Here is a 22,769-nt window from a genome sequence, read left to right on the forward strand (position 1 = left end):
CCTCCTTCTCTTCTTTTTTTTTTTTTTCCCTACTTTTTCCCTTTTCCCTCCCCTTGCTCTCCGAGGTGGAGCCAAGAGGGATGGCAGAGCAGGTAGGTTAACTCTTGCCCTGCCCCTCAGTCCCCACCCCCCCGCCCCGGTCGCTCCAGCAGGCAGAGACCTCCCCAGTGTTGCCCGGGGAACATGTTGAAGGGTGACTGCCCACACGTTCCCTGGGGACCCTCCCCGCTGCTGATGGGACACCCACCGGGAGCTGGGAGCTCGGGGGGGGGGGGGGTTCCAGCCCGGCCCCGCGGGCACAGTGACCTCTTCAGGGTGCTGTAGCTCTGCCCCAGAGCCTTTAGTGCAAAGGAGCCCAGTTATGGGAATGGCATCCCAGTAGTCACCCAGAGAGGTGTTTTTGGCAGCTGGGATCTCTGGAAAAGCCATGTGGGTCTTTTCTAACCACCACCCAACATGGACCAGTCACTTTGGGATAAATCCCAAAAGGGAGCTAGGGCTTAACACCCTAGTTTCTCATAGCAGCACTGAGATCCCGGTTTTGCTTCTGTGCACAGTGCGGTTTGGGATCTCTGGGGCAATGGAGCCATGTATCTTGCCTTGGATCCCCACACCTCCTGGGACCCACCCTTCTCCCAAGACTCACATCTCACTCAGGATTCACATCTTGTCGGGGACCAACACTCTGCCCAGGACTCCCATCTCATCAAGCACCCACACTGTCCAGGACCCAAAAATCTCCCAAGACCCACATCTCCCCTAGGGGTGTAGGGAGTCTAGAGGAAGAGTCGCTGCAGCAGGAAGGTGCCTATTTGGCATGCCAGGGCCTCTCATGGGTCAGATTTCCAACAGCACCACAAACAGGTGAGATGTCCTTCCTGTTCCCTCAGCCCTGGTTTGGGTGCAGTTTCACCAGCATTTCTGCTGCAGCCATGTCAGCATGGGACACCTTGTTGCCCATTGAGAAGCAGATTTATGATCTTCCTTTCCTCTTAAATGTAGCATTTCAGTTGAAGGTCTTTGTCAGCCATAAAAATTGGTCCCCATAATTTCTGATATCTGCCTTTTTTGTCACCTTCCCAATCCCACCAGCTGCTCATGACCACCATGAAGCCGGGATGGGAAGCCTGCAGGAAATCCTTTGCAATATTTCTTTCCCTGTTCAGCAGAGATATCTCAATATCTTTCTCAACAGTCCCTTGCATTTTTCATGGGTGATGAGGGTCATGGTCTCCTACAGCTCTCACAACCCTCAAGACACACTGAGCTTCTCATGCGAAAGGCTCTTCTATTCCAAGGCTGGACATGCAGTGGAACCCACACAGCCTCCACTAGCCAAACAACATTTGGCTCTGCACCAAGAAAACCCCAAGTCCTGCCCAGTTTGGGGAGGAAAATTGCATTGCTTTCTCCAGACCTGTTTCTCTCTCCTTATCTCAGCTTATCGCTTTCCCGGATGCCCTGCAGCTCCATGTCCTGGAGACTGTGAAAGCTCCCCAGGAAACATTGCCCAAACAGGCTGCACCAGCTCCACAGCATCCCATGACCTTATCACCACCAAGGGTCCTTACATGCCTTCCCTGATTCCTTCCTTGAATCCCAGTGCCCACAGGAAAATCTGTATTTGCAGCATTCATGACCCCAAGAAAATCATGGCCATGGGATTCACTGAGCATCAGCTTGACCAGAACAGGGTGTGAGAAGGACCCTGTAGCACAGCAATGGTAGGTACACACCAGCCCATGGCTGGGAATTCACCCCACTCTGCAAAGAGGGGCTCACAGTGGAGGGGGATCCCACTGGAGAACCTCCCTTACACAAACAGGGTGTGAAAAGCAAAACCCCGAGAGATGCAGCCACCATCTCCTCCTTGACACGTGCCCTGGGACCATGATGGGTACAGGAACGGCAGCATCCACTCACGGGGAGCTGCAGTAAATCCCAAAACACATCCCTGGGCTGTGCTGCTCCAGCGTGGAAGTGACAGTGCTGCAGGCCGAGGAGGGCTCTTGGCAGCTTGCAGCAGGGAGCTCTGCCAGTCATGCTCCCAGCTTTCCGCCTCTCTGACGGCTGCTTCCGTGCAGGAAAGTGGCAGGGCTGCAAGCACAGGATGATTCCGTGCTGCTGTGCAGGGTTTCGGCTCAAATAATCCCCTCTGGACAGGGAGACCCCCTCCAGCCTCCTGCTGTGTGGGAAAGATGTACGTCCCTCTTCGTGAGAGCACTGCAGGCCTGGGGTGTGACGGCTGCACAAAGCTTTACCTCTGATGCTCATTAAAGACTCAAAACCTGTCAGGTCTGGGGCTACTGATGCCAGAGATAAACAGTGTCCTGGGCACCCCTGACACCACCACCTCCTGTTTCAAGGACAAATCTAAAGATGAAGCAGCATTTTTTATGATTTTTTTTTTCCATCCTTACATGGGAAAGTTTAGGACAAACTTTTCACACTCTCCAGATTCACCCTGTGAAAACAGAAAGGCAGCAGGAAGGATAAAATCTAACTGAAAGCATACTTCTTTTAAAAAGTCTTCCTCCACACACCTTCTCTTTGCCTCTTGCTGGCACCCAGCAAGAACAGGTTTTACCCAAGCAGCCACTACCACTCAGCTAAGAACGAAACACAAAAAAGAGAAATCTGAGGTTTTTTGTTCACCCCAGCAGACCCAGCCACCAGCAGATCCCTGCCATTCCTGCCCAGCCCTGCCTTCAGCAGAGCAGCTGGATCTGTAATCCTGCCCTTCCTTCGCTGCAGCACACTTATTTCTTAGGTCTAAGCCATTAGACTGGAATTTGGAGGCACTGGGTGCCTTTTTGGAACTGTTGGCAGTGCTGTGGGTTTCTGGATAAATAATCTTGGGTGGCAGGTGCTGCTCTGGCATAGAAAGGCTCTTTTGCCTTGCACAACACGGGTGATGTCTGAGGTGTGCCAAGCTGCTGCAGCCCTGAGAGAGCCGGCAGGGGACCTCTGAGAAACAGCACTTGAACACGTTATCGTTGCATTGTAAGGGGATGCAACCTGTGGGATCACAAGGCTTTGGAGCTGGCATCAAACAGGGGTATGGGGCATCATCTGGGTAAAGGGAAAGGGTGAGGATTGGAGCAACGCCCGAGTGGCTAATTTAGATGTTGTCAAAGTGAATCGCAATGCTCTTTTTGTTTCAAGAATCCTCTTTTAATTTCAAAGTGGACCTGAACTAAAATATTTTTTAAAAATATAAGTACAAAGAAAGAAGCCAGCTTTTTTTATCAGGCTTATGTGATCCCAAAAGACTGGCCAGTGGCAGGTTGACCCAGCCAGTGTCTTCCCACTGATGGTTTGGGGTTTGTTTCACGGAAAAGCTGCTCTGGTTTCTTTGATATGGGGTTTTTTTGGTATGTTGTTCTCTGATTTCATTCCAGAAAATTATACATATACAGAAAAAACTCTCATTTCATCTCCCAGCATCTCGCACACCTCCTGGCCACTTGTGCCAACACTGTGGTCCCTGGGCTGGGTTTCCCACACAAGCCAAGGTCCCATTGCCCTGTGACCTGCAGAGACACACAAACCAGTCCTCTCCTCCCCAAACCTCTGAGTGCCTGGAGCAGGACCAAGGGCTCAGCCTGACCAGAGATTGGCCACACAGGGTGGTCACATATTTAGGTTTTTCTTCGTTAAACCACTCACCTGCCAACACTGCTATTTGTTTAGCTGAGCCAGACAAACCACATCAAGACTTTGCACACTATAACGAACAAACATCCTGGGTGTGATAGGGTGTGATGTTCCTTTCTCCTTCCACATTTTCTAAGCACCTTTCACGGATGCTGTGGTAAAGAGTAACCCTGGGAGACTCACCCATCACCGCAGCTCTCACGTGGAATGTGGGGCTGTGACCAGGGACCGCCACTGCCTCTTGTCCCCGGGAAAGTCCCCCGGGCAGTTAGGATTAATTATTAACCCGATTTATTGCTGAGTTTTGGAAGCTGGAGCAGACGTCACGTACTGGCCAGGTCTGACGTGGGACACCAGGAAAGACAGCCACCCCCACAGAAACCTCCCTCCGCTTGTCCATGTTAACAGGGCCATAAACCAGACCCCAAGTGGGGTGAGTTATTTTATTCATTAACCCTCAGTGCCCCGTGGCTGTTTCCCTCCCAGCACCTCTGCCAGAGTGGGGCGGTGCTGGCTCCCAGGTGGATGCAGGAGCAGGTGTTCTGCCTTCCCAAAGTCAGCTGCTCCGTCCCACACCATCGGCCTCGGCAGCTCACACGCTGAAACACTGGAGGCTGCTGAAACGCCTTGACCCACAGCCGAAAGAAATGCCCACTGCCCTGCTTGGAATCAAACACCGTGGGATTTGCATACTTTCTTCTAAAAACAGAGGAGGAAGTTGCTTTGCAGGATGATGGCTGGGACAGCCCCCCCCCCGCTCAGGGGTCCCCGAGCTGCTGTTGCCCTTTGCAGACCCAACCTGCCTCTGAGCAGAGAGCACAGTGCTTGTGGGAGGGACACAGACCCCACAGCCACAGTGTTGGGCATGATGGGGTGATTCCCGAGTGCCACAGGCTCAGGGAAGGCAGGGGTGTGACACAGTGTTGGTGGTGCAATGCTGTGGCAGCTGGGTCCCCAGGTGGGATGCAGCCAGGGCGGGCAGGGAAGCACTCTCCTGGTCTTTGTGCCAGGAGCCACAGGAGCAGGGCAGGGGGAAGCACTCTGCAAATTTGGGTGAGCAAATCCTGGGGCTGGATCCACCCAAGGGTTTGTCTCCTTGGGCTGCCCCTTCCTCAGTTTCTCCAGTGAAAAGGCCCCCTTAGCCTCAGGGCTGCTGCCCAGTAGGGATTCTGCCTCCTTTCCCCTTTGGATTGGAATCCCTGGGACACCTGGGTCTCCCGGGGAGCCCAGTGTGGCTGTGCTGTTGCTTTAAAGCAGCAGCTGGATCCAGCTGTGACTGCAAGTAACCCTTACCGCAGCCTTGCCCAGGCCTTTTATGCATTTTCCAGTGGTTCCAGAGGCGCTTGGCGGCAGCGCGCAGGGGAAACCGGACTCACGCTGGCAAGCAGGGCTGGGAGGGGAAAGGGAAAACATTTCCCTTCCCGAAGGAGCAGGGGGAGCCCAATGCTGTGGCTCAGGCAGCAGGCACGGAGGGAGCAGACCACTGGTGGGGCTGCCTCTGTGGTGTGATGCAAACAGCCTCGTGGCTGGGCACAGCGAGCCACAGGCCCGGGCTTGTCTCTCCCAGCCCGGTGTGCCCCTGTGAGAAGAGCTCACCCCAACGTGCCTCAGTTTCCCTCTTGCTGATCAATCAATTCAGTCTCATGCAGAAAGCCCCAAGGTCTGGGTTTGTCTTGAGAACCTGTGCCAGGATGGCATCCGGGCACTGAAACAAACAAGCCCATGAAGACACAGAATGGAGAAAGCCAAGAGGGATGGGAATGTGGGGTTGAGAAGGGAGACACTCTCATGCTGCCCAGATGCAGAGAGGAAAGTGGAGGAGGATGGTGTGCTTGGCCTTGAGAAGGGAAAGACCTGTCATCTGAAGAGGATCACTTGCATCCCAGACCCTCTCAAAGAGCAAAGGTGGAGGAGAGGGCACCAGGAGGGAGAAGTTCCCGGGCTGGAGTGTTGGAAAAGCAATGTCACACCAGAACCCAGGAGCCCTGCCGGCAGAGATGCTCCTGCCCATTGCAGGGACCATGGGCCTGTCCCGCCCAGCCTCGCCACCCTGACTGTCCTGTAAAGCCAGTCATGGGCACAGGCTGAAGGTAAAGCCCTGGCTGGGCATCAGCCCAACAGAACTGCTCTCCCAGCCCCAGCCTGGGAAGCGTTTGGCTCAGGGTGCTGTCACACTGCACTCGCAGCCCTGGGAAGCTCGGCTGCCTGGGGACTGGCCCAGGCCCAGAAGCCGTGAGCTGCAAGGCAACGTGTTTTCCATCGGGCAGGAGAGCACTCGCGACATCTCTCATGAGTCAGATGGAAAGGGCGGCTCAGGAGTCACCTGAGCCCAGCGGCTGCCTGCCCACAGCCCCTCTCCAGCCCAAGTGGAAAAACATACAGCCCCAGCACAGCACATGCCTGCTGAGACCCCGAGCTCTGGCCGGGCCCCCTCCCAGGCTGGCAGATGCAGAAATGCTCACATTAGCCTTTTTCGGCCAAATTGGTTTAGGAGGGAGGCAGAGGCGACTCAGACATCCCTGGCTCTGTGGCTCTGCTGGTCATTAATCATCACTCTGCCGCTGCTCATTGCCAAAACCTGGGCTCTCCTACAGCCACTGGTGGATCTGTCTCTAACAAGAGAGAGAGAGGGAGAAAGAGGGCATGCAGAGTAGATTTCCCCTCTTTGGCTGGGGCTACTGGACTGATGCCACAGCAAAGCTCCCTGTTTCTGCATGCACAAGAAGGGAGGGCAGCACCTATGGTGCCACCTCCGGGCAGGCACCCACCTGGCACAGAGGATGACCTTTGCATGGGCATTGCTCCCCAGCCCAGCTCAGGATGTTGGTGGAAGAGGTGACAATAGCAATTTGCTAGCCTGGGAGTATTTGAGCCATAACAGAGCCCTCCGGAGAGGAGAAGAGAGTCGGCACACCCAGACGCATTCCTGAGGTTTGGTTTCCATGGTGGGATGTTCACCCGACGGTGAAGTCATGCTATGCTGTGGGCTGAGATGGCCAGTGAGTTAATGCATGGATCCAGTTCCTTCCCTGATTCACAGCAGGCGCGGCCACAGCCCTGTGCCATCCATTGGCCTGACGGTTCTTATGTGGCTCCGGCGCTTCTCGTGTCTTGGAGCAGGGAGGCTCCAGACATTGCTGCTTGGCTGATCCCTGCCTCACCATGGGAAAACAGCTCCTGTAGCAGGGTGGAGGGGCAAACTGATGGCTCTCCTGGGTCCTTCCAGCCCATTTGTATCATCCAAGTGTGCTCCCCATCATGTTTTACTTTGCTTTCATCCTACTGCTACCACTGATGACAACAGGACAGAAAAGCACCACCCTAAGAGGTCACTCCTGCAGGGCTAAAGCCTTGGGGATCTACCCAACATTAAGGAGAGGTGGGGAAGGATGGAGAGCTGGGCAGCATGGAAAGAACAGGATGGAAAGCCTTGGGGAGAGGTGGCAGGGACACTCCCTGGTACAAGCAGCTCACGGTGCCAACACCAGGCACGTGGCTGTGGAGTTCAGCGATGGGGCTCCACAGATCAACAAACCAAAGGTGTGGTGAAGGAACTGGCTCTGGGATGGCAGCCAGTAAATTGATAGGATTATTACCAGTCTCTGGAGTGGTTTTCTCCAGGTCTGGAGGTACAAGAATGTGGCCAGTCTGCCCAGGGCCATCAGATGCCCTTCCCATTTGCTCAAGTGGTGAGACTCCCTGCTTTTGGGCTGTGGCTATTTGTGTCAGAGGGAAATGTCTTAGCATGACTTTTCAGCAAAGATCAAATCCCTTACAGTCCAGTCAGCGAAATCCCCACTAAAAAGCATATCCCCTTAGGATGCATCTCCTGATCAACCACCACTAAAGCACTTTCTGGACACACACTTTCTGCATCAGAAAGTGGCAGCCTCCTGCTGTCCCCAGCAGCTGTTGGCTTGAGGACAGGGGCAAGCTGAACCCCAAGGAGACTCTTCTCTTGACCACATGCTGGTGTCTTGCATGAGCACACGATGCCCCTGGAAGCAGCAGGATGCATCTAACTAACTCAGACACATCATGGGGGACCTCTCTGGGTGCTGGTACCCCCATGCAAAGGCTGTTTGCTTTTGAGATAGACCCAGACTTTTCCACACATGCTTGTGTTCAATCTAAACCAGAAAACCCTCCCTGCTTCTCATCTCACATTCAGCCAGGCCCAGAGGTCCTGGCTGGGACCAGCAGGAAGCCACTCTCCTTTTGGGACTGGCACAGAGCTACCAGCAATATCCTCTGCTCCGGGAGGTGACAAGCCACCCCCTGGGTCTGCCACAGCAGGTGACGTCCCTGGGGAGCAGGAGATGATGCCGAGGATGTGTAAGGTGCTGGCACAGCCCGGCAGTTGCCTGGGCGTGTATCAGCCAGACGGGGAAGTGCGCAGCCAAAGAAAACCAGCAGCTCCAGGGATGTTTTTCACCAGCCAGGATGGAGTCCCAGCCCTGCAAACCAGCACTGGGGGCACTGAAAGGTGACACAAGACAGCTCTCTGTCTTGAGGACCCCACTAATCTTTCCAGGGCTTTCCCAGCCTTTCCTTTGTTTGACACCCAAAGCCACATGAAGGTTTAAGTGAGGTACCTGGGGTGCAGACAGACCCAGCCTTCACTGCCCCCTTCCTGTTCTCATCCCTGACCCTACACAGACACCCAGCTGTGACGAAAGGGGCCCTTAAATCCCTCTGCCCCTGGAAACACCAGTTCCCAGCCTTCCTCCTTCCTCAGGCCCTTCAGCCTCCACTCCACGCTAATGATATTCATTTCGCCACCTTTTCCCGGGGAGCCGGCCCCTCCTGCAGCAGCTCTCCTCTGCTCTTCTGCTCTCCTCCGATGGCTCCCAGCTGCCCTCCAGCGCGGGTGACTCACGCTCAGCACACACTGAGCCCTTTCAGCAGCCCTCGGCCCCAAACAGTGTCCCAGTCTTCCCAGCGCCGGCGAGCCGAGCCCCCCCCAGCACCCGCTGCCGGCACAGGCTCCTGGCCAAGGGGAGACATCCACGCCCTCCCTGAGAGAGCGGCTTTCATGGCTGAGAAGCCAAAGACCTTCCCGGAGTAATCTGGGCCAGGATGAGGCACAAGCAAGAGGTCGACCGACTGGGATGGACTCACAGCCCAGGTTGCTTTGAGCAACAGCCAGCAGTTTAAAAAAATAAATAGATGTATTTGAAAAGAAAAAGGTTTACAAGCTCCTAACGGGACCATTCTTGGCTTGGACAGATGAAACCTGCCAGGAATCTTTTCCTCTCTTCTGCCTTCACCAAACTTCCTGTGACCAACAGCAGGGCTCTGTCTGCTGTGTGGGGATGGGGCCAGAGAAGGGGCCTCTCTGTTCCCCAGCTCCCCGCTGGCAGCAGGGTGGGCACCACCGTACAAACCACCCCTTCACCTGGAATCGTTGCAAAATCCTCCATCAGATGAGCCACTGGAAAAGCCACTTGCAGTTTCTCAGGGCTACAGCTGTGCAGAGAGTGGGCTGGAGGCACACTGCCTGCAGGACAGCACCATCCCCTGCACTGCACTGGGTCCTGCTTGTGCAAGGGGACTTGTTGCCTTCCCCAGAGACTTGTGTCTAATAGCCTGGGGTGAAGTGCTGGAGCCTGGGAAAGTCCAGGCACGCAGTTGTAGGGGAGAGTGGTGCTCAGGTGTACCCCAAAAAGAGCCTTACCAACCTGCCACAGCCTAACCCCAGGGCTTTTTAGCTGTCACGGCCTCTCCAGTAAGGCATGCACAGCTCAAGGGACACAAAGAGCAAGGTGAACTCTTATGACCATGAGTGACACAGCGGGGAGGTGCACAAACGCCGCAGAATACTCCGTGCATGAGGCTGCACAAGTGTCTTCTGCCTCTTTCCTTCCTGCCTCTTGCTGCCCTTTTCATCTGTGATTTTCTGTTCAGTTTGCCAAATTGCCCAAATTACCTGACCAAAGAGTCTCCTCTGTCTGTCGGGGGAGATCACCATCACCACAGCTCTCAGTGCAGACCGGATGAAGGGGCTTACTCACCCTCACACCCTGGGCAGCATCACGGGGTCACCAATGCTGCTGAAGCTGCGCTGGCTTACACCTGGGGAGCATGTGAACCTTCATCAAGCTGAGCTCCAGGCTTGGGAACAGGGCTAAAGGGAAAAAACTACAACTCTGACTGTGCTAGACTGCAAGAGGCAGTTGAACAGGCTTGAGGGGAATTTCCACTTAGGGTTTGCTGCTGATTGACAAGCCTCTGCTCTTACCCAGGCATCTCTCCTTGGAGGGCTTGTTTATTCCTTCCACAGGTAGGGTCAGAGAGGTGAAATCTCAGAATCACAGTGGGAGGAACGTGGTATCTGAAGGGCTGAGATGTTCATTGCAGCCTCCCTCCCCTCTGGGTGTTTGCCAGGTTTCGGTAGCAGTGAAGTCCCTCTTCAGCTCCTATTGCCACTGAAACCACCACAACAAATGCAGTGAGGTTTATAAGCCTGAAGAGAGGCATGAGGGTTTTGCAAGCTGTGCTTAACCTGGGAAAGGTCACCTAGAAGTTGCCCTCCTGGCCATGAGGTCAAACCACCTGTGTGTGGACACCAGCACCAGCAGCCACAGGGGAAGGAGGTGGCTTGTCACCAGACACTGCACGATGCCGTGGTGAGAACAACCCATGGAGCTGAACTGCCTTGGAGTAGACGGCTAGTGTTGCTACATTAGGCTGCAGAAACAGAGCAGCAAAACCTTTTTCCACTCCTTTCCTCCCCGGTTGTCCTTCCAACATTGCCTGGGTTTGTTAAGGAGTGGGGAGGATGGATCCTGTCAACCCCTCAGCACAGTCCAGAGAGTGTACGGGTAGGAGGAGACTCACCATTCAGGGGCAATGGCAACTGTGCCAGATGTTATGATGCCAAAAGGGAGGGGGGTTGCAGTCACAGGGGAACGGTTCATGGATAAGGTTTAAGTATATACAGAGCCCTGAGATTCCTACAGCCCAGAGGGACCGCATTTCCCAGGCCCAGTGTTGCTGAAGTGTGGAAAGGGCCAGCGAACATTTCCCACACCGAAGCCCTGCAGGGCACTGTGTGCTGGGGTGGACAGGGAAGGAGGGGAGCTTGCCCCTGCTGGCAGCTCCATTCTGGGCTGGTCCCACATCCCATGTAAGTCCCAGCGCACTGGAGCAATCTGGAGGCAACTGCCACCTGCTCCCAGGGCTGAGGCAAATATCTCCACTGCTCCCACTGGCCTTGGGATCAACCATCCAACAGCAGAGCCCTGGGCCAAGCCTCAGTGCTGCCAGCAAAATTATCTTCAATGATTGCAAAGGGAGAACCAACACATTTCACACCCAGGAAACACAGAGATTCTTTTCTCAATAATCTGGAAAAGCAATTGATATATGTGTGGAGGAAGGGGAGAGGCAGAAGAAGGTATTTATGGAGCTTTTATTTGTCACTGACTCCTGCACGGCCAGGCTGGACAGCTCTAACCTGCTTGAACCCGCTCCTTTGTGGCAGAATACATTGTTTGAGTAATACCCACCAAAGGCACTGATGCAACAGAAACCTGACCAGATGCTGCCTGCGTAAAGCAATGCAGCAGGAAAAAAGTAAAATTCAGGCAGCAGCAGGAAAAAAGCAAAATCCAGCCTGCAAGAAAAAGGGACAGAAAAAGGGACGGGGACGTGCAGGAGGAGAGGCGTTGATCTGGTACTTTGCACCCCATTAGCTGTGGGTGGGACGGCAACAGAAAACCGGGGCTGGGTGTGCGCAGCCCCAATCTTTGGCGTGGGTTGAATGTTCAATGGATGTGGAGGAAAAGCCAGATCCCGTGTAACAGCTCTCAGCTGATGTGGGTACAGCATGGGCCAAGTTTATGCAGATGCAGGATCAAAAATTTCGCAATTTCGCTGTGAAACTAACAGTATGTAGGAGATTCCCTCCTGAAACACAGGAGTGGGGAAGACAGGCAGTTGTCCTGACAAACACAATCTATTTCTAGCTCTCAGGGTCACAAATGTTAGGTTCAAACTGTGCCTGGAAAGGATAATAAGTAGAAGCTAGTACTGATCATGCTAACCTTTTAAATCTCCAAACAATTTCCAGCCACAGCCCCATAAGCACAACACTGCAGGTCTGGTTCCCCCATCTCCACCCTCCCTACCCACAGGGCAGCCCTTGCACCTTCACCCTGCCCAAATGATTTCACTCTGCTGCAAGAACACATGAGACGGCACCAAGGGATCACAAGAGTCACCCTCACCAACATGAAAAGGGACCCCCAGATTAAATAATAAGGATTAAAGCAGGACTTCCCCTAAAACTTGATCTCTATCTTTTTGGCTGTTGCCCAGCAGCCACCCAGCCCAGCTGCTCACACCCCAGAGAGGCTCAGGGGCAGCCCCACATCTTCCTTGCTCTGTCTCTTGCAATCTCTTCATCTCCCCTGAGGCAGATGCAAAGCTCTCTCAGGCTGGAAGGAGTTAAAATAATGAGACCCTTTTAAACTATCACATTTGCATTTCAGACAACAACCACCCGGACACTGGAGCCACAAAGGTATTTCTCAACTTCTTTGTGATGTGCAAGTTCTGAAAGTAGGTGTGGTGGTAAAGTTTCCATTCCTGATTCTTACCTTTACAGGAACAACCTTAATTTCATATTGATTCAGCCCTTACTGCACCAAGACTATCGTATGACCTTCTCCATGGCTAAGCCTAATACAAATCCATTGGTACATACACACCTCCACACAGGTCAAACTCCAGAATCCTGCATGCAAATGGCACTGGGTAATAAACCAGGCTGAAATGCAGCTCTCATGTCCATCTGGTGCTACATTAACAAACCAGAGCTTTTTGTTTCTTTGCTTTCCCCTTCCTTTCATTTCAGAGCACAAGCCTGCACAGAAAGTCGGGTACAGCAGCAGACTTTGGAGCCATTACAGCTCTATCTATGGCATCAGTTCATGACAAGACACAGAAGAAAAGCTCTTCATGATTAAAATACTGATATTCTGCTCCTTAGGGCTGAAAAGGAGCCTGCAGCAGCTCAAGCTGACTTGGAAGAGCTGCTGCAGTAGCAGGAACCTTTGCTGAACTGGTGAAAAGGGAACCTCACCTCTCAGTGCAGTATTGCTCTCCTCCATTCTGTCCAACTGGGGGTTTAAAGGTGCCTGCCAGGAACTCACTGGAGATGAGCAGATGACAAACAGCCCTCACTCCTTTCAGGGTTCTATGCCACCTCCTCTCAGATCTCTCCACAGGTGTTCAGGAAACCCCAGTTTCTACTATCTCACTGGCCTGTGCCCAGTAACTGGGTGCCAGCCTCACACCTCCTGCTGCTGCCACCCACCCACTTCCTCTGGTGCCCAGCTGTGCTCAGAGGAGCTTCTGCCTGTCCTGAGTCTTACTGTGCTTCCACTCATCACATCTGATGGCCAGTCCCACGCAAAGCACGATGAACAGACCTGCACCTGCCCTGGCTGTGGCTGGGGCAGAGCTAATTTTATCTATAGTAGCTGGTATGGTGCTATGTTTTGGATTTGGGACCAAAACAGTGCTGATAAGGCAGGGATGTTTTAGCTGTTGCTTACACAGCATGAAGGCCAGCTCTGTTTCTCACGCTGCCCCAGCAGTGAGCAGGCTGGGGGTGCACAAGAACCTGGGACGGGACAGAGCAGGGACAGCTGACCCCAGTTGATCAAAGGGATATCTCAGACCGTGTGCCAAAGTGCTCAGCACTAAAAACTGGGAGAGGGAAGGAGTTATGATGTTTGTCTTCCCAAACACCAGTTATGCATGATGGAGTAACTGTTCCAGCTCTCCCAGAAATGGCTGAACACCTGCCTGCCCGTGGGAAGCAGTGAATGAATTCTTTATTTTGCTTTGCCGGTGCACACAGCTTTTACTCCACCTATTGAACTATCTTTGTCTTAATCCACAAGTTTTCTCACTTCTACCCTTCTGCTTCTCTCCCCCATTGCTCTGGGCAGGAGCGAATGAGAGCAGTGTGGGGCTGAGCTGCCAACTGGGGTTAACCCACCACACACCCCTAAAGGCTGTGGTGATAACACCCCCTCCATCATCTCCAGCATGCCTAAGCAAGGACATATTTCCCCAGGAGCTGATTTCCTAGCAAGGACAGGGTATTCCCAGCACAAACCACACTCACAGCCCAGAGAAAAGTGATTCAAAGCAGCACGTGGGTAACACCAGTAACTGTGCAAAGCTGCAGGACCAGTCAGCTTTGCAGAAGATAAGGCAGCTTGAGACTCACTGCTTTGCCCAGCACAACTGTCCATGTTGGGAGAAAGAAGCAAAAGACTCTGGTAGCTCATCTGGCATCACACTGTCCCATTCCCATTGCTCAGGAATGGTTTGAGAGGTGTCTGATGAAGCCCAGAGGTCTCAACCCTGGACAGGTAACACTTCAGGGCTGAGTTGCACTGAACTTTTCTCACTAGGAAATGGTTTTGTGTACAGTACTGACGTCAGAAGGTAATGAGAGATTTTAATCAGTCCCAGCACAGAAGGAAGGAGATTCCTGTATAATACCAGAGATTACCATAATACTCTCATTTGGGATCTCTTTGGGATCAGGTCTGTGCTACAGGAAGAGGCTGTGGTTCAGGTGAAAGGAAAGGGGCTACAACCAGCAAGAACCAAACATCCAGCCAGTTTTCAAGGAGCTCCAGCCTGGGACAAGCACCTTTCAAAGCCTCCCTTTTCCTCTGTAATGCATGAACACGATCCAGCCATATGGAACAACTCCCATTGCAGGGAAAAATAAGGCAAATCCCCCTCCAAACAAAACAAAAAGTTAGAGCAACGGAAGGAAGCAGAGACAGGAAACTACAAGGACTTTCTTCAGAGAGGCCACTGCTGCAGGATAAAAGGACAGATTTTTATGCATGTGCTGAGATTCCTTTTGAAACTTACTTTAGGCACCTGAACAAAACTTACCAGCTTTGCACAAAGGTTCAAACCATCCCCTGCTGCCAGTGAGGAGAAAACTAGCTGCCTCCTGACAGCTGCTCAGGGGAAGCTTGACTGGGTGGAAATACAGGACATATTTCCTTTTCACTAGCAATGAATGATGAAAATAACGAGATGTAGATCAAGGAAATATCTTTTTCAGATGGGACTCTACAGACACAAATGTGTTACTGTCACCAGAAAGGTGTAAGATCACTGGATTGCTTATGGTTAAAAAGCCTTGGTCTCTGCCCTGTGCGTGGCCATGACCCAGGAGCCAAGTCACCCGCTAGGATTTGAGATGAAATTGGTTGTCACTGCTGCCATTTCTGGGTGACTTGGGCAGTGACACACAACTGCTGACACTGGCTTCTGCTTTAGTTGTTGTAAAGGTGGTTTCAGAGAACCTTGGGAGCCCCAACAAGATTTGTGGAAGTTCACAGTGGTTCAGACCCACCTTTCTGTAACTCTCAGCACGGCTTTGTGAAAACCTGCATCCTCACCACCTGCATCTTCAGAGTCACAGGATAACAAGGGTTAGAGAGAAAGAGCCTTATGATGCCTCTTCTTGCCCCTGCCCAAAGCACACTGAAGTTTTAACTTACAATATGGGAAAGAGCCATTTAGCCACTCAAAGTTTTTCATCTATGAAAACAAATTCTGCACAAATGGGAAACCATCCTCTGCAATGGCCACGTCCTGAATTTGAGTGAGATGATGACAGTAAATGTCAGGCCAGCTCCAGGTATGCATGACTAAAAACTCAACCAGACCAATTTCTAAATTTTGGGAGAAGCAAGCCCAATCCTTCTTGGTGTTACTGTGTACGGGCCTAAAAGCCTTAGTTATGGGCCACGCTCCTCATGGCCTCACATAAGCACTGAAGTTGACTATGAGCCACGAGACCAGTTGTGATGGCTCATAATTCATTATTTGCCCCAGTTGCAGTGTGGCTACACTGGTGCAGCTGCTCTGGACAGACCCAGTCCCTGGATCTGGGCAGAAACAGGACAGTGATGGCTGCTGCAGCCAGTATTGCTGGGGCATGGAGTGATGGGACCCTTGAGAACTGCTGTTGTACTTTGCCAGTGGATCATTCCCTGAGGTGGTGGCTCATGACTCCCTGGCATGGAGCTTTTGGTATGGTTAGACAGGGTGAAAATTTTGCCTGTTTCAAACAGCCCAGTTTCCACAGGCCTTGAGGATGGAAGGGGCTTGATCGAAACAGAACTGTATTCCTCAAGTGCCAGAGCTGCTGTATTTCATTTCCCAGCTGCTCACTTGGATGAGGAAGAAATAGAAAGGAGCCAGTTTCATGGAAAATCATGACAGGCCACAATCTGCTGAGTTAACAAAAAAAAGTCACCTGCTTCAGAGGAGCCAGTCCAGTAGGATACTGCAAATTCAGTCCAGGGGGAAAGCACTAGGAGAAAAGGGTAAAAATTTCAGGGAGACATCCTGCTTGACAAAGAATTCATTTGGTGCTAATGGTTCTGCTTCTTGCTACCAGCATGAACCACACTCCCAAAAGGCAGTGCATGAGCAGACAAGAACAATACAGTGATTTGTTCTCAGGAAGCATTCAACCTCTGCCAACAGTCAACCGGATCCAGACAACGGCGAGGGCAGTCAGACCGGCACATGGCACACCAAAGGAGGAGCTGTATCACTTGGCACAGAGCTGCTATTTCCAGCACTTACATCCCATCCTCATGCTAGCTCAACTTTTTCACTCTTCAGAGGAGGAGGACTATGCTCCTGCAATGAAATCTGGATCTACAAGGGTGAGAATTTTTCCTTGAGATCAGTAGAGGGAGGTGTCCTAGACTCCTAAAATCCCTCAGCAGGTGGTCTGATTTGCAAATGGCCCAAGCATTCAAAGCTGTCAGCTACAGCTCAATATAAAGGCACCTGAAACATCTACAGCACAAACCTTATGGTTTCAAGTTTCCACTAATTTTTATTTGTCCTGTTTACTTGCTTACTTAACAGAATTAGCTCTGAGCATTATTAAAAGAAAAACAAATACGATGTAGTAACACTTTAAAGACATTTTAAGTTGAAAACCAGCAAGGTATATTGGAAATAATTTTTTAAATTAAATACGGCGCCAGGTCACTGAGAGTGAACAAAACAACTGACACTCCCTAGATCTGCTGATTTAGAATTATATCAGAACAGCATTTCCCATATTTGAAGAAAATAAGAACAAAGCACTAAAGCTGTCACCTGGATTTCTTCCTGCTTATTGGAAGGATTCTCACTTTTCGCTGCAACAAATTACTGCCCTACTTTCTTGGAAACTTGGACCATATGCCAAGCACTGCTGAGAGAACTTGTACTAAAAGGAGGACGCATTCCAGAAAGTTATTAGATGTCCCAGAGTGTGCCACTGAGCCTGTTATTCAGAGAGCACCAGGTCCTCAAAATGAGGAAATTTGGATCATGATCCTGTAACTGAATACAATGCCCTTCCACTGCAGGGCAGAAAGCAGCCCAGAGATGGGAAGAAACTCGCTTTGAAACATCAGATCCCAACCACTGACAAGATGCCAGGCTAGAAGAATTACTGGTCTGATAATGTAGTAGGACAAGGTTCTATCTTCTGCACCTAAAAGTTGGTTTCTTTTTAAAATCTATTAGCAGCAGATTCCCACACAGCTTGGCCAGAACAGTCTGGTCTTAGTCTGTTTTGTTTGTCTTGAAACATCTTGCTGTTTCTCACCCTTCATTAGGAGTCCCACTGCTTTTACAAGTTCTATGAATAGCTGAGGTTGGGAAAGTGCAGCATAGCCTGGAGAAGCCCCCATGGCTCAGTCACAGAGGTATTTTGGTATTCAGTTCCCACAGGGTCAGTGGAAGTTTGCAAGGCTCCATCTATCCCCTCTTTGCTGGCCATGCCCACACCCCTCCTCGAGCTTGGTGGGCCACACTGCACAGCCAGGGTGCCTGGCAGGGCTCACACACTCCTTCATTAGATTACACTGAGCAAGGTGCAATTGCAACTCCAGCATTTCCTTTCTTGGGAAAGGGCTTGTTCCAATGTCAAGCCAGACTGCAAGCGTGAGCATGGCCCAAACTGCCAAGAAGCTGTGTCTCAAAGGCTAATTCAAGCCCCAAGCTAAAAGGCAAGCCTAGATGTACTTAATGACCTGGGAGGAAGGCAGCCTGTTCGCTTGTCTGCTACCACTACTCAAAGACGTGCATGAACATAACGCAGTGCTTTTTATCTCTACACTGCAATCTCCACCATGATTATAAGACTAGGCAAAGTTTGTTTAAAGGAACCAACTCAAAGCCAAACCAAGCAACCACTGTCCCTCCCCAATACAGCAATATTTTCCCTTTCAGAGAACTTCCTTGCTTGTCTTCCCTACACACTAAATCATACAACAAATAATACTTCTGACACCAAACCAATGTCACTGGTGGCATCCCACATGCCTGGGCTCTCCTCATGAGAGACCACGAACAATGAGTGGCTCACACCTGCTTTGCAACACTTCTGAGTGAACAACGCTGCCTCTGCAGAGGCAGGCCAGGCTGAACAGAAGGGAGCTGTATTTTCCACTTAGATGGAGATAAAACTGTTGGAGACAGAATTTGTCAATAATAAACCAGAGTGAAATGTAAAGAAATGCACACAGTGGAAGTTCATGAACCCCAAAACAAACATGTCAGAAAGAGAAAGAAGGGGAAAAAAAAAAAGCCCTTTAGAAGCATTTTTATCTAGTCACTGACAGATAATTTTAAAGCATTCGTACAGAATGATGGTTCTGTGCAAACCTATATATACCTATGCAGTTTGTCTCAAATAACACTGTCCATAAATAAAATTACACAATATACAGAAGTTACATCCAAAAGGCATGGTAGCACCACACAGGATTTTGGTCCCAGAAAAACTTCACCTGCAGATCTGTGTGTCCTAGCAATAACTGTACTTGCTTTTTGTAAACGAATTCACAAGCCAAAGTGCAATCACACCCTCCTGTTGAGGCAGCAATTTCCACTGCTCCTGTTATGAATTTACCAGAGGGGTGTTGAATCTGGCAGCAGCCTCTACGTGGCTTATACAAAAGACACTCAACAACTGTTTCGTGAGGTGCTGAATTTGCTATGTGTGTGCTACTGACCTGCATTCAGGGTCCTCTCCCCCCTGAACAGTGGAGTCCTACGAACAAAGGCAGAACTGACATTTTTCATTAGCTTCAACCTTCCTTCTGGCATCACAGGGGCTTTTTGTGAATAAGACAGGGAAAGGAGGACATGTTATTTCCTTGGCCTCTCAAATTACTGCTCAGTGGATAATTATTTCTAGCTATCCACAGTTTCTCTCAGGCGTTTGGAAAATGAAGTCTCTCATTCATTAATATAAAAAATACTCTCTGTTTTCAAACTCCATACTCACATGCCAAAACATATAAGAGTTGAACATGGAAACATGTACATACAGAGTTCTGCATTGCAACAGGCCTGAGTAAGACACACACAAGTACACGTACTTCAGCTTGTTCCTTTCAGTCCAATTCAGCAAGATGCATTTTGGTTTTTCATGAATCTTGATCTGCTGGAGCAGTTGTAGCCATACCTACCAACCACCCTCAGGTGACTGGAAAGGAGTGATAACATTTTGATCTCAATTCATTATAAAATCAGTGAGGTTTTGAGGTTGTTGCTTCCCCTCCCCCCAAAAAAAAATAGTCTGTACTCAACACTTTTCAAAAGCTGCTCTCCACATCAGAGAATCAGATCTGCTCCAACATGAAACTCAGCACTGCTGTAAAATAAATAAAATTCACTGCTGGAGCATTCTGTGTTATCCATGTATGCAAATGAATGTGCTTAGCACTTCAGTGTTAACAACTTGGCCATTGATACCACATGATGGAAAAACCTCTGAATTTCAGAGGAAAGAGAAAAGCTGCCTATCCTGGAAAACCACACGGTGAGCTTTTACGGCTTTTCCATTACTGCCCTTTTGTGAACCAGAGGACATTTTCCCATTAATGGTGTTGATCAGCTCTGAGAGGAGGCAGATGGATCTAAGCACAAGTCAGTGATTTTCTGTGACTTCTTTGTCTAACATGGGGATCAATGTGATGGGGGCTATCAAATGTCTATAGTCACTTCATGTCCTATGTAGTTTGGGAGCTAAAGCAACACCCGTACTCTGCCTGCTTCGTGTTAGGTCTGTGGACACCCTGAAGGTACTGTGTAGTAAATTGTAACTCCCACATGAATTTGACCAGATTTTAAGTTAGAGGATGTCTTCTCCTACAAAACGTCCCAATTCCAATTTAAAGTCTATTATCCAAAGGGGTTTCCTGAACCTGTGTGTGGGAGCCCTTTCTGCAAACATCTGACACTGCATCAATGAACTCAGTGGGTCTCATGGCAACTACATCAGTGGCCTTGGCTCTTCAGTTGCCACAACACACCAAGAGGCACAATTCAAGACCTCGGCAGAAGCACAAAGCTTTCTTCTGGTCCTATGGAAATGACCAGTGGCTTAACAACTCCTCACTGCAGGGGAAGGCAGTGTCACTGTGGGAGTTGCTTTACCTTTCAGGCTGTGTACCACTTGTTTGTTTCTCAAGGTGAAACTCCAAAACCAAATCCTTACCTTCCCCCTTTTCCTACCGGTTAAAGCATTCGTTTTTGAAGTCTGCCTCCTTTTTGTAAATCTCTGCCTCAGCAGCAGCCAAGTTCCAATGTAAACTGCATTTATGTGTCCTAACAGCTGTCACATGAGGGGATATTACTGAAAATCCAATCCTCGGTGAAGACTTAGTGTTTCCTGGTCACTGTTACTTTTGAGAGAAAAAACAAAGAGCACTAGCTTTGTAATCAACTGGCAGCACTAACTGCTGTGTTTTTTATTTGGTGGAGGGCTTCCTGATCTCTCTTGCCTAGCCAGCACTTCATATTCACCAAGAACCAGCACAAATTCCATGAAGACAAAACCAGACATAGCTCTGAAGTAAAGAACATTAAAAAACCCCAACAAAGACCAAAGAAGATTGACCACAGTCACATGTAAAGAGAAAGTTGCTTCTGATCTGTTCACATTTTCATGGTTTCTTCTATGAAGAAGCAAAGCTCTTCGTTCCAGTGGAAAAAATGGATTATTCATTCCACAAATGTGTTACAGTAGAATTAAGAAAAAATGCAGAATGAAGAAATAGGAATAATTGCTGCAGTTAAAGCTGCTGATCAGATCCTCAGAGGTGAACATGGATGCTGCCTTGGACACTGTCACAGTGTTTTTCATCTGCTACAGGTCAACCAGAAGCTGATGAACTACTTCTTCTTCAGTCTCTGGAGGCCAAACAGATCTCACCCCACATCACTGCTACAGGCAGTAAAGGCTCTGCACATGATGTACATTGTCCCTCCTAATGCAGATCCTTTGAACACAGATACCTCCCAAGCCATTCACAAAGGCAAAATTTAAAAAACAGCAAGTGACAGGCTGGTTCAGCAAACAATATGTTAAAAAGACAGTTGTTTGGTCAGACCCCTCTGCTGTCTCTCTACATACTGTCTCCAAGGGCCATTTACTCTGACACAGAGGGCAGAGAGCAAGAGTTTCTTCTCAAGGTGGCAATGTCACTTTAGAGTAAACTATCAGAGGAACTGGGACTGTATCCATGTCCCATATCAGCCCTGGGCTGCTGCTGAGACCTTGAATTGTAATAACAAGGCCCTTGTCTTAGCCAGCTTTAGAGACCACAACAGACGCATCCCATCAGATAATCTGGAATCATCGTGCAAGGCGAATGCCATGTGGTGTCAACAACCTCACTCTCTGCTCCGCAGGTCACCAGTAAAGCTCATTACAGGAAGCTGGCTCTGTCCTTCAACAATGTGACAGGTGATTCTCGAGGAAAGGAACTGTTCTCACTTCCTGTAGGACTGGCTGCCTGCAGAAAAACAGCAAGAAAGAGTCTGTCAGCTGAAAGTAGGATTTACCACAAGACAGGAGCTGCCTGAGGGCAACACTTGTGTGACCTGTACAGGGACACAAACATCACAAAAACCATGCAGAAAGGCACTTTATCTCCCAATGCCGCAACTTAAAAATGCAGAACATATTTATGGCAACCCCTTGTCTAGGGACACAGAAAGAACTGAAAGGGAGTCACCAGGGCCCAGTCGCACTCCCGACAAAAAACATTCCTCATTCTTCTGGTAGAGAGTTTTGTACTGCCCTAGCTCCAATGTGCCCTAGATAGAACTTGGTACACTGCAAACAGCTTCAGCATGTCCACGAAGGGTTGCCTGGAATAGATGCAGAATAAGGAACAGGGTAGATTAAACCATTCAATCATGTCCACATGGAGCACAGTTGAAAAGGTCTAAATTTGGAGGTCCCTTTGTTCCCTCTGGAACTCTGTGTTCCAGCCATGCTGCCAGTGCCATCCCTGTGCCAGCTACGAAGTGGAAATCACGGTGGGTCCCAGCATGGTTGGTTTTATTTGGAGAAGCCTGGGTTTTGCTTTAAGGTACAGTTTTAGAGCTCAGCTAACAGCAGCTGGCTGCATCTCAGGCAGGAATCCAGCCCCAGGCCTGTAGCTGAACTAAGTACCTGTGCTTCCTCTGCATTCCTCAGGCATTCCGCACACTCCATGCTCCAAGAGGAGCAGTCCAGCTAGTTCAGCTAGGTTTATGTAAAATCAACTTGTTTCCAGAAAATACACCTATAATAAATATTAAAATCAAGCTAAAAATGTGCCTCTAAAATAAGTGAGCACAGCAAGTACAATCAGAAACTCATCTTTTTCTCATCATGTCCATCATCTGTAAAAACCTGCATTTCTCCAGAAATACCAAGAAATTCACAAACTAAAGATAGTCTTCCACTGGAACAGAGTCTCTTGATATGTAAAAACCTATGTACCTATGCAGCAGGCAAATGGAGGCAGCAACTGCTGAAATCTACTGATTGCTGATATTTGTGCATTTGATACCATTTTGGATTTACAGATGAGTCAATCAGGAAATTAAAGGAGCAGTAGCATAGAGCTTTAGTAGGGAAACATTAGGGGCTCACCTTGCATGCACCTTCAAGTAACAGCTGAGAATCACCTCAAGTTTTAACATAGGAACTTAAAGCCCCTTTTTAGTCCTTTAAAAATCTGGTTCTCATAACTTTCATCTCACTT

At 49.9% G+C, this 22,769-nt stretch overlaps 1 protein-coding gene across 4 annotated transcripts in view; it reads right to left on the bottom strand.

Moving 5' to 3' along the window:
• Positions 1 to 18,310: 18,310 nt before the first annotated feature.
• The window catches only part of ARMC9 (armadillo repeat containing 9), a 65,771-nt gene continuing 61,312 nt past the window's right edge, over positions 18,311 to 22,769 (bottom strand). For all 4 annotated transcript variants that reach the window (XM_032698527.1, XM_032698526.1, XM_032698523.1 and 1 more), the window contains one exon: positions 18,311 to 21,527. In XM_032698527.1, the coding sequence (XP_032554418.1) occupies positions 21,505 to 21,527 (23 nt within the window). In that variant the 3' untranslated portion in view covers positions 18,311 to 21,504. The remainder of the gene's footprint in view (positions 21,528 to 22,769) is intronic.

This window comes from Chiroxiphia lanceolata, chromosome 10 (genome assembly GCF_009829145.1).
Source record: "Chiroxiphia lanceolata isolate bChiLan1 chromosome 10, bChiLan1.pri, whole genome shotgun sequence".
Lineage (NCBI taxonomy): Eukaryota > Metazoa > Chordata > Aves > Passeriformes > Pipridae > Chiroxiphia > Chiroxiphia lanceolata.